General features: G+C 45.9%; 1 protein-coding gene across 2 annotated transcripts in view; it reads right to left on the reverse strand.

Annotated features, from left to right (window-relative positions):
• Positions 1-12,336, reverse strand: part of Myof (myoferlin) — a 147,892-nt gene that overhangs the window by 14,188 nt on the left and 121,368 nt on the right. For both annotated transcript variants that reach the window (XM_026397342.2, XM_026397341.2), the window contains 7 exons: positions 12,044-12,142; positions 10,267-10,392; positions 8,248-8,403; positions 7,685-7,776; positions 4,176-4,346; positions 3,326-3,474; positions 1,429-1,568 (listed from right to left, as the gene is read on the reverse strand). In XM_026397342.2, the coding sequence (XP_026253127.1) occupies positions 1,429-1,568; positions 3,326-3,474; positions 4,176-4,346; positions 7,685-7,776; positions 8,248-8,403; positions 10,267-10,392; positions 12,044-12,142 (933 nt within the window). The remainder of the gene's footprint in view (positions 1-1,428; positions 1,569-3,325; positions 3,475-4,175; positions 4,347-7,684; positions 7,777-8,247; positions 8,404-10,266; positions 10,393-12,043; positions 12,143-12,336) is intronic.

The raw sequence follows: 12,336 nt of genomic DNA on the forward strand, positions 1-12,336 counted from the left end.
TCTTGAAAGGAGATACATTTTAATATGAGCCTGATTCTCTTCCAACTAAGGTCTAGGGCTCAGGGCTCTACAATACATCAGACATGTTGCAGAACATGAGGCGTCCAGGTGTCCTGTAAGACCTAGCCAGTCTGTGTCTAATGCTGTAGGCAGAAATGACAGTGGGTTGGGGGATTCCAAGGGAGAAATCTTCCTCACTTTGTCCTTTCTTCCCCCCCACCCCCCACATTTTTTAAATTGTTGCATTAGAGTTGTATATAATGATGGGATTGTTGTTATCTATTCATACATGCACACAATATAATGTCACTTTCTAGCCTCCCCTCCCCCCACCTTCCTATTTTTACTTATTTTGCTTGGCATAATAGTCTGTCGTTCCACTTTCACTTTGTCATTTTCTTGAGACTATACAAGTGAGGGGGAGGAGGGGAGAGAGGAAGAAGAATAGGTTCTTTGGTGGAAGGAAAAAGAATAAGAAATGGAAAAAATGAAAACGTGACACAAAATGAAAGCAAGAGGCAAGTAACAAAATGACCTAGTAAATCCAGCCAATTGTGCCCACTCCTCAGTGATGATCTTGTCCCTAGTTCTGCAATAGGTTTAACAGTATTTGCATCCAGTAGATTGACATTTCTTGTAATGGGATCTCCTAGCCACCTGCATCAGAATCCATCATGGAACTTGTGAAAATTCAGATTCCTGGCCTTAATCCAGACTCACTGGATCCAAATATCTGCAGAAATGGCCTAGAAATGTTCATTATGAGACATTTCCACTTAGGTTATTTTGGCATTGTTCAGGCTTTGCTTTGCGTCTCTGGAAAGGGCTCCCCATCTTCTGGGAGCTGACTTGCCCCATCACCATACACATGGTCCTTGTGACCTGCCATCTGGTGTCCTATGGGACTGCTTCCCTGACTCTTTGTTTTTTGGGGGAGGGGAGCTGGGATTCCCTGACTCTTTAGTCTCAAATGGAAACTTCTCCCCAGGCCTGACGTAGCTCAGTCATTTTCTCAGAACCTGTCCTCCTGGCTACAGCTGAGTGGTCCTTTGGTGGACAATTGGGCCAGGTTGGAACAGCCAGTCCCTATACATTTGGAACTAGATGGGGGCTACAACACAAAAGTACTCAGGAACTATCTGTAATATTTAAACTCACAGGAAGGTCACCACAGCAAGAAAGGAGATTAAATAGATTCAGAGAAACAGGGACAAGAGGGAGAGTCCGGATCAAGTTTGTTCTGAGTCACAGACAATCTCCATTGACATTTAGTGAGTTCTCTGAAAATTCGTACAATACATTCCCCTTTGGGATGAAATTAATTTGACTGTCATTTCTACTTCTCATGTATCTACAAGTATTCAATCATGAGACAAGAGGTAAATCTGTGTTAGCCATTGCATTAGGATGCTGAGGCTTCTCCTTCACCTGGGAAATGTTGGGTTGGAAGGTGCTGTGCAAAGTCCTTGTTTCCACGTGCTCTGGGACCAGCCCCTGAGTCCTGAGGATGTGAAGGGCAAGGCGCTCTTCAGGGGCCCCAAGGTGCTGGTGCAGGATTTTGTTGACTTCTGGAATGGAAAGTGGCATTGAAACAGAGATAGGTATCTGGGACAGTTAGTAAGAATGACCTGAGCTGCTCACAGCATTTCACCCCAGACTTTGCAACAATGGACAGGCACTGCCAATGTGTCAACTTTGACTTGCAGGAATAGTGGATAAAGAAAGCTCTTCACTAGGGGCTCTGCCTCTCTCAGGCTCACACTCAACTTGCTCACACTCACACACTCGACTCCCAAGGGACAAAGGGACCAAAACACACCCAGGATGGCAAGAGCAGTCTGTATTTACTTTTGCAGCACAGGCTGATAGCCAGGTTCCCAGCCCCCCTTGCAGTCAGATGTGGCCACACAATCAAATTCAACTAGAATGTATATTGTTAATGCTTCTAGCAACACTGTAGCATTCTAAAAACATGGCCCCAAATTCTTGGACAAGTTTCCCAGCCAGAGGTGGGTTCTGTATACTTACCTTTTGAATCTGAAGACATAGTGAAACACTAATGTATGGGAAAAGGATGCTGTGTGACTTATAAGGCATAAAAGACCATGAAGCTCCTGCCTGGTTCTTTTGAGACACTCACTTTGGAGGAACCCATCCATCAGTAAGGAGTCTGAGTACCAGAGACTGCCCAGTTGGAAAGGCCCGTTTAGGTGCTATGGTTGTAAGTTCAGGGAGAGCCAGCATCCTCTGGTAGCCATGTGTGTGAGCCATCTTGGCCAGTCCCCACCAGCTGAGCTTTCAGATGAATGCAGCCCCATGAGAGACCTCAAAGAAGAATTGCTCAACTGAGCAGTTCTGACCCACACAACTGAGCAAAACAAAAATGGTTGTTTTCAGTTGTTAAGTTTTTTTGGGGGTGATTTGGTCTGTAAACAATCCCCATGACTGATAGAACTTTCTGGGGGGGGGGGGCGGGGGATAGCTATTTGATTATTTGGAGGTAACCTTAACTACCAGACCATGATGTTTCCCATTTTATTCTCAATAGTGTTTGCAGCACCAACATTTCTTAAACATCTAATCATCTTTGCACTTGACTAAGTCCTTTTCAAAATGGAAAGACAAAACCTCGTTTCTCACAGTGACAAGAATCAAGCTGAGGCACAGGAATTCCTTTTACACCTATGCATCTGTGCTCACCTTTCCCGTGTACGCTCAAGGCTGGCCCCACCAGGACCCCATGTGGAAGTCCTTCCCCCTACAAAATATGGAAGCATACCGTAGCTCTTATGCTCTATGGAACTTAATTTCAGTCTTGGTCATGGTGTGGCTAGTTGATTATGTGTCAGGATGGTTTGGTTGTGTTACAAATTATCGCATGACAAAGAGAAAGACCCCAAACTTGGACATGAGCCGTATGGAGCTTAGCTGGCTCTTGAACCATCTCCCACATCCATGAGGCTTCTTAGAGAAGGGATGGAATAAATGATGGAATAAACGTAGAAGAGAAATTCTTGGCCTGTCATCTGAGCATTTTTGAATGAATTATGTATTACATAGAAATTAGTTAATTACCAGAACTTGGCTCAAATGGCTGTGACCTGAAAAGGGCAAGTGAAACATAAGGCAGACAGGAGAATGTCCATGCTGGTGTTTGACAAGACAGCAAAACTCTACTATAATGTGGCTTTTGTTAGTTAGAGTCACGTGTGCAGGGTCTCACAGAGTACAACTAGGGTTCTGGCTCTGTCCATCTCCCTTCCCCAAACCCAGCAACAGAAATAGGTTATTATAGTTTGCTTACAAACCGCAGCTCTGCACTCACCAAATTCATCCAAACTGTATTCTTTCCCTCCATATCTGATTCTGCTTCCATCTTCAGAAAGGATGGGTGGTGGGAAGCCTTTGAATCTGGCTACATTTTGAAGCAACTGTGTTGGTCTCAATTGATCTCGCCAAGTATTTACTCCAGAACTGCAAATAACATCATATGCCCGGAGTTACTGCAGGGCCCCGAGATTTTCTCAACAGGCATGTACTGTACCCATGTGCTTCTAAGCACTAGGCATAATGAGAGCAGGGAATGTGCTATACACTTTGACTTTTGCCTAGAAATCTATTTCGAAGCCTAAAATCCACATGTTATTTTGGCTTCAACCAAATCCATCATTATTATTTACTCATCGTTATTATTTTTTGTTCTCAGATTCCTCCACTATAGAAATGGGGAGTTTGAGATTATTCATAAACTAGAGATTCCAAATTTTGTAGATACTTAGAAAGGCAAAGGGTAGCAATCAGGGGAAGAGAGACATCACAGAACTGATCGAGTTGGGGGAGGGAGGACAGCGAATCCTTGTTTCCACAGGGCAGAGAACTCCTTCCTGCCTTCACACATTGCCAGCCTCAGTCCCTGACAGCCAAGAGGGGGCTCAGAGAGGAGCAGGGGGAACTGGTTCTCTGAGTGCTGCAACTTCTGCTCCCAAAGGGCACTGCCCTTCTCCAGTGGCCACCAACTTACACAGACCACAATGTGAATTGGGAAACGTGGTGGCCTTGATTCTCCCTGAAGTAAGCTTATCATTAGAAATGGCATGTCACGTACTGAAAGGGGCAGTGGCCCAGTGAAGAAAGGCACCGAGGTGGAGAGGCAAAGCCTCCACAGAGTCACTTACACACAGTACTGCTCGGGGATGCCACAGTGGGACCCGAACCGGGACAGGAAGCGGTTCTCCAGATCGATGATGGTTTCTCCTACTTTTTCATCACGAGTAAAGGTGTCATAATCATAGACAGAAATTTTCAGGTCTTTGTCTTGAGGTAAGTAGCAATTCAGTTCATACATTCTAAATAAGAAAATGTCGGGTTAGAATCGCCACAGTCCATCCGGGCAACTCACCAGAACCAGGGCTCCATGCAAAGAATTCCCAGGCAGCCACTATGGCTGCTGGAGAACAACAGACCAGGACAACTGGGATGGGTGAGGAGACTTGACAGGTAGTAAGTGACAGTAATAAACAAGAGAATACATGCTCACTCAGGAAAAGAGCATGAGCTGAAGTGCCTATCTCCCAATCCCAGCTCCTGCTTGCTAGCTGTGGGACTCCAGGCCACCTACTTAATCTCTCTGCATTCATTTTTTTCTCCTGTAAAATGGTGAGAATACACACCATCTACATTGTTAGAAGGGTCAAGTGAAAAAATGTTTAGAAAGCATTTGGCAGGATTATAACCTACTTAATAACAATAAAGTATCATAATGTCATTAACTTCACTATTATCTCATTCCTATTTACCAGGGCACCTGAGTATCTCTCCCAGCAAGGAAAGGAGTATGGCACCAGAACACTGTCTTGCAGCCCTTTATCTGTGCCCCTACTCTGTTCCTTCCTCTGCTTCAACAGAGATCCCTCCCCCATGGAACACAGTGGATCCACCCTATAAGAGCACAGAGGTGGGGGAGGGGTGTGAGTGGAATTCCATCAATACAGCGTGATACACCCCCAGGTTCTGCTTTAAGTTCTGGAATTTCAAGATTTTTTTCTATAAAATGCAGACAGTTCTGAGATACAGAAATAACCAGCAGTTCTTTTTGTGGCAAGTGAGCAACATGATCCAGAGAATGCTAATTTGCGCGCATCTGCTCCAAACGGGCAGCGTTTGGCCTCTATATTTGCACTGTCCACAGAGTTAGGACGTTCATAGACAGTGATCAATAAGTTTTGTGAAGGAAAGACTGTGCAAGGCCCCTCTACCCCTGTAGTTCCTGTCCCGGGTGGCATGCACGCTGATGTGTGGACTGGTTCCTGCCCAAAGAGTCAGGGATATTAATCCATCTAAGCAGAAGGGTGTATGTGAATGTGGCTTTGGAAAAACTTCCGGAATGGTTCCTAGGGAAATCTGAGTGACTTCTCTAGGCTGTGGTAGCTCCCCTGAGGCCTGCATGAGGCAGATAACCATAGGAGAAAGGGGAAGGAAGCATCATACCCAATGATGCCCCATAGCATCACATTTCCAATCCTGGAATCCAAAGAATAGGTCATATGTGTCCTTTGAGAAAATAAAATTGTTTGATCAAATAAGGTTGAGAGCCACTTATTTTGGACTATAGGCTCTAAAAAAAACCCCTGTAATTATTATGTGTTTAACCCAGGTGTCTTGATTTGACTAAGGAATACTTCCCCCGCCCCTTGGAACATCCATCAATATCTTACCCAAAACACTGATATTCTGTTGAATGTAATCTGGAGAATGACATGATTTGAGAGGAATATGGGGAACGATGGCCGAGCATGTAGGAAAGGTTACTCCTTCCTGATTTCCTGTCTAGAGTCCTCAAGAGTCTCTGCTAAGAAGAAAGCTACCTCCTAAGTCTAAGGCCATGGACCAGAGCCATCTGAGGGACTGCAAAGCCAGCGTATCCTTGGCTCCACCCTGCTGGATGAGGGGAAGTCTGCGCACCGCCAGACAGCCATTGGCCACAGACCCTGACAGCATCACTTCCTCCCAGGGTGACTCTGAGCAAGACTTTTCCTGCCACTTAATTAAGCTTGTGTTTGGCTCCTCTGAGACGAGCCACCAGACAGGGCCGCCTTTCTGTCTTCAAAGCTGGCTTTCCCCACTTCCCCGGCCCTCCTTCCTGCCCTGCGTGCCTTTTCCTGTCTAGACCTTGGGGTTGGATCAGAGGAAGAAAAGGAAAACGATCACATTGCCATGCCAGAGGATTACTTCTACTCCCTGGCTCCAGCACGTGGCCCCAGGGTGTGTGTGTGTGTGTGTGTGTGTGTGTGTGTGTGTGTGTGCGCGTGTGCGTGCCCCTGTGCATGCTGAGTGTGTGGTCTTGTGTACACAGCGTATTACTGACTGTGAGAAGAGTGTGTTGAACCTGAGAGACTTTGAGTGGCAGACTCTTGAGTGTGTGAGTGTGTATGTGCATGTGTGTGAGTGTGTGTATGCATATATGCATGGGAGAGAGAAAGAGAGAGAATGCATAAGGGCACAAACCAACAAATATAGGACACAAGACAAAGACTGAGTAGTCTTCCACTCAGCAAGGTTCTGTACAAATAACACTGTCTTCACAAATATTTGAACAAAGAACATTTTTCTACAAGTGATGACTTTGCTACGAATGTAAAGCACTGCCAAGGGTCCTGGAAAGGCCTGGGGCTTGGAGTCAGGAATTCCACCTACACCTGGGCTCTGTGATGGACCTCTTTCCTCACCTGTGAAGCTGGGCTGCTAAACCCTGCCCTGCCCCATTAATAAGTTTGACCTGGTTAAAAATCAGATGGTGGCAGCAACAGAGTTCTGTGATGAGGCAGCTCTGGTGCTGGGGTGATATGACCTGGGCCTGAATTCTGCCTCTGCCCTTAGCAGCTGGGTATGGTATGCACGGATCCCCTCTAACCTCAGTTGCCTCTGTTGTGAAATAGGGATAAAAGCAGCACGTCAGAGCTGTGAGACTTTTGAGATGTTTTAGTTGAGTGGCTTTGCATGGGGCCTGCACACTGTATGCTCAGTCAATATCAGCTGTTATTAAATGTGGAGCCATTTGTAGGTGAGAACTGTTGGTCCTACTTAGAGATGACTTCATATTGATCATTTGAGATGGTTCCCATGAAATAAATGCAAAGTTCAGAAACAAGCCCTAGGTTGTAACCACGAAGAAAATAATGCTATTTCAAGAAATGTTGGAAACAGAAGACAAATGGAGCAGGACATTTTAACCCTATAACTTTTTGCATCCTCCTCGATTTGGATGACAGAATCAATAATTCAGTCTCTGGATCGAATTGGTGGGACCAAAACAGAGAGCTCAAACTGGATTCTGGAGGAGAGACTAGAATTTCACTACAGCTAAAGCTCTGCACCTGTTCTTCTGGTGCAGAATGCACAAGGTTATCCAGCTCCTGGGCCTTCCATGGTCCCTGTCCCTCCACCTCCCAAGGTCTCAAAGCAAATCTCTCCTCAGGGAAGCGCGTCTCTTGACTGACTTTCCTCAAGGCACTTTCCAATTTCATGAAATCCTTTCATTTGTGCATTTACCTATTTATTGCCTTCTTCCCCTACTAGAATATTGAATTCATCACCACAGTTTTAGGGCCTAGCCCAGGGATAAGCACAAGTTACATCCTCAGGGCATATTCCATAAAGAAAAAAAATGTTTAAAAATGTACGTTACCTGCCAAAAACGGGGTTGAGAGTGTTGGGAATGTAGTGGTCACGGTCTTCAATTACTTTTTTACCCAGTGTTATTTTTATGTAAGGGTCACACTGCGGGGACAAGACAGAAGAGATGTTATGTCATGTACATCGGGTGCAAGTGGAAGTCAATTTCTGGGATAGACTGAGCTTGTTGCCACACCCTCTCCTAACTGATGACAGGGTGGCCTCTGTGGCACCCATGAGCTTGGGAGGAGCCCCGAGCAACGCTCCCCTTGGGGTGGCAGGCAGCCATGTGGGGTGGGGGTGGGGTCCTGACTCTGCCCCTGCTGGCCCTGTGACTGGAGCAAATGTGTCCCAGGTCACATCTGTAAAATGAGAAGGATGAACCAGAGGGCCTTAAGCCCCTGCGAGTCTTAGGTAAATCCCCATGGGGACAATCCTCCTGAATACATTGTTTTGATAGAGTATCTTTCCCCTAGTGAGATAACAGACGCCCAGAAAGAAAGAACGTGACAATTATTGTGGCTGATGACTGTAATTATCTTGCTACAGGAGAAGGCCCCACACCCAAACTCTTACCAGGCCATTGTTGTCCTGGGGCTGGAGCTCTAAGCCCCGAACAATGTAAATCCGAACCGTGCATTCCTGAGCCACACTGTCAGGTAATTCCCGAAACTGCCGGGGAGGGGCTGGCACGCTGGGGTCATCGGACAGCGGGTAGATTCGAAAGGAGCCCTAGGAAAAAAGACGCAGGCTTGACTCACAGGGCCCTGGACATCCCGGGTAGAGGGCTCCTGAGATGTGCCCTGCTCCTCAGGGAAAGCTTGCCAGGGTGGTGGGATTAGGCGAGGGAGGGGCTGTCTTTGCAAAAGAAAAAAAAAAAAAAAACCACATGGCTCTTTGTGTGTTTCTTGTAGGGGAAAGTCAAATGACTATCAAGTCATTGAGGGATAGCAGGGGAAAAGAGAGGGCAGGACTGAGCAGGAAGAGCAAGCAATAACCTGGGCAGCAGGTGGAGGTGACTCTGGTCGTTGTGAGGGTGGTGGTGGCAAGAAGAAATGAAAAGCTACACACAGAGAGAGGAAAAAACTCAATGAGGAACAAAGGGTGTTTTCCCTTTTCTCCCTTCACCCCTGTACACCTAGGGACACTCCTAGGAGTCTCCTGTTCAGCCTTCAGGTCTCAGCTAAAAGGACCACTTCTTCCAGGACACCTCCTGGACTGCCCAGGGGTGGGTGTGCCTCTCCTGTGCTCACCTCTAACCTTGTGCTAGGCCTGCCACCGAACTGAACCCATGATGAAATGATCTATCTGTTGTTTACATCCTCCACGAGACTGGGAGCTACTTAAAGTGGAGACATTAGGTTCTGGCCATCTTGGGTCTAACTTGGGGATATGCATCTAGTAGGGACACAAATGCTTTTTGAGTAAACGCACCAGCAGGCCAGCAGGAGAGGACAGCGGGAGAGGTCATCTCTCTTATCCTGAAACCAGCTCAAGTACAGGGGAAATTACTGAAGCTGGAATTGGAATATGAGGGCCTAAGTTCCATCTCTCTTCATTAAGGCAAATGGCATAAAGGAAGCACCTACTATGTGCTAGATGTCAAGGACCCAAAACTCAAGGAGTGCAGATGGCACAGGGTTGTTAGCTTTGCCTGATTCTCATGCCCTCTTGACTGCTAGGTGGGAGGCTGTAAGAAGGATTTGAGATCGTGTGTAGGGTATAATCCCCTGATCCATCAGCCATGTCTGCTATTGGCAAAGGATTAGGAAGAGGCAGCATCTCTGCCATGGCTTTGCCAAGTGTGGTTGAGGGAGAGGCAGCCATAAACCCCAACACAATGTGAAAGGTGCTTTCACTCTGAAGGGAACCCAGACCTTTGGGAGCCCAGAGCAGGAGTGAGTCACAGCACCTGAGGCAATCAGGAAACTGTTGACAAAGAGTATGACATTTGAGCTGGTGCTTAGAGCAAGAGTAGGACTTTGTCAGACCACAAAGAGGGAAGGAAGGCATCCAGGGAAGGAAGAAGAGCCTGTCCCAAGGCTCTGAGCTGTGAGACACAAGGTGTGTTTGGGGCTTGGGAGAGGTTCTCTGAGCAGGAGGGTAGGGCCATGAGGGAGGTGTGGAGGGGAGACATGTCACTTATGAAAGGCCAGCTCTGCCTTTGGAAGGAGTTGAGACTTGATCTTGTGGAAACCCAAGTGATGTCTTTATGCCATCAAGAGGCAGAAGCAGATTTGGTTGCAAGGAGGATGGACTCACAGGAGAAAGGACAGTCAAGTGGGAGATGGTCATAATGGACCTGCTAAAAGCCTGAAAAGCAGTGGAATGGGGAGGAGGAACCAGGTCTTGGGAAGGTTTGCATCGTTGGGATTCAAGACTGGCTGGCAAGAGCAGGCAGAAAGAAGGGGGAAGTCAGCATGGCTTTGGGCAACCTGGCTCTCCCCAGTGCCATTCCCTCCTTAGCAGTTTCTCTTCCTTCAGAGGTCAGAGAACATGCTGCTGCCCAGAGGTTGGGTGTCCTCTATTCTGGGTTCATGAAGAAAATATAGGTGGGTTGTAAGCCAGAGTGAAAGCACGCTTAAACTCACCCACCTTAAACTCTCCTACCACAGAAGGATCTTCATTCTCCTCTGATTTGCCTCGGTACAACTTGAAAGTATCTGAGAAGTCAGTCAGGCCCTCGAAGTCGGCTACTTCCTCCAGTTCGCAGTCATATATCTGAAAACCATCAAGAGATTCTTCATTTCTTATTACAATACAGACAGAACCTAAAACCAAAAGGACCCACAGTACCAAAGGGTCACGTGGATATGGGTAGAGCAACCCGAACTCTCTTGTGGCTGCTTTGGGTGTAGAATGATACAACCCCTTTGGAAAATGTCTGACAGTTTTTGATGGAGTTAAATATTTACCTATGGTAGGATCCCCAAACTACATTCCTAAGTATTAATCGAAAGGAAATGAAAACCTGTCCAAATTATCCACGATGTGGTGTATCTACAGCAAGGATACTACTCGGCAATAAGAAGGACAAACTACTGAGATAACAACATGATCAGTCTCAAAAGTAACACATGGGACTAAAAAAGCCAGACACCCCGGGTTGTGGCTCAGTGGCAGAGCGCTTGCCTCGCACATGCGAGGCACTGGGTTCAAACCTCAGCACCACATAAAAATAAACAAAATAAAGATATTGTGTCCATCTATTACTAAAAAATTTTAAAATATTAAAAAAAGAAGCCAGATACACAGAGGATGAATACTGTGTGACTCCATTCGTATAAAGTATAAAAACAAGCAAAAACAATCTTTGGTGATAGAAATCAGGTCGGTTGCCTCAAAAAAGAGTGAAGGTTGCGGGGAGTTGGCTGCAAAGGGGTACTAGGGAGTGTTCTATGGTGATGGAAATGTTCTTTGTCTTTTTTTGGGCGGTGGTTTTCATGGGTGTGTACAATCAAAACTTGTTGAATGAATGACTTTATTGCATGCAAATTATACCTTGATTTTAAACAGTATAGAAAAGGAGAGGAGAAAAGATGAGAAAGAGGGAGAGAAGGTAAGAAGGGAGAAAGGAAGGGAAGGAGGGAGGGAGCTGGAGTGTGAGATGGATGTCCCAACCCAGTTGGATCCTTTTTCTAAATTAGTGATTTTTTTTAACACTCTTAGGCTGCAAAAAGCCATTATGACAATAACATAAAATGATTTCGGTGTTTCTACTTTGATGGGGAAAGGTATTTTAATGATTATTTCTCATTTAATTTTTTTTCCTCCTACACATTGCTCAAACTACTTTAGCATTTGCTTCTACTTGAGCACATTAGAGGCTGAGAAGTTGAATGAAGAATTAGAAAATTCAGAATGTTAACAGACGGATCAGAGAGAGCCAGCTCTGCCTAGCTCAATAGCTTGTTTTTCTCCTGGAGACATGTGCCCATGGTTGTGATTTTATGCTGGATACATGTAACTGAATCAACTTTTCAGCCAGCAAAACCCATCCTCATTCAGGAAACAGAATGAAGCATGTTGACAACCAATGCCGTTCTGCAAAGAGCACCATGACTTCTGGGTCTCCCTGAGTCAAAAATGGATAATTGTTCGCCTAATTAGTGTGGTACCAACCCATTTCCAACCCTCTGCCAGATGCCCCCAGGCTCCAAAGTGGCAGTCACGCAACCCTAACTCAACAGCTATCCTCAAGCCCTGGAATCTTGGCAAAGCCAAACCTGTTGCGAGAGGGCTCTCTGGCAGGCCAGAGGTATTCCTGGCCCCTCCCCATCAGCAGCCGAGGTGGCCCTTTAGTCTTCTTAGCTCTGCCTGGGGCCAGTTAATGGATCTTGAGTCCTCCACCCACAAGAGCATAGGTCCATACCTTGAGTTTGGAATAGCCTTTCTGGATATACTGTCCACATTTTTCATGTTCCCCAGAGGAAGCATAAAATTTACTCCACCAGTCAACAATTTCTTCCTCCTAAAGATAAGTCAAAATGAAAAAAAAAAATTGTTTTAACCGATGACTAGAATTTCCAATTTATGCAGGAAAACAATGAAATAGGTAAGAGAGACAGGTACTTCTGACACAATTAAAGTGAGCTTATATACCTTTGTTAATGCACACTGCAGACAAAACATTCATGATGTTTCTGCTTAAAAGTTAGAGAAATG

This window comes from Urocitellus parryii, chromosome 5 (assembly GCF_045843805.1).
Source record: "Urocitellus parryii isolate mUroPar1 chromosome 5, mUroPar1.hap1, whole genome shotgun sequence".
Taxonomy (NCBI): Eukaryota; Metazoa; Chordata; class Mammalia; order Rodentia; family Sciuridae; genus Urocitellus; species Urocitellus parryii.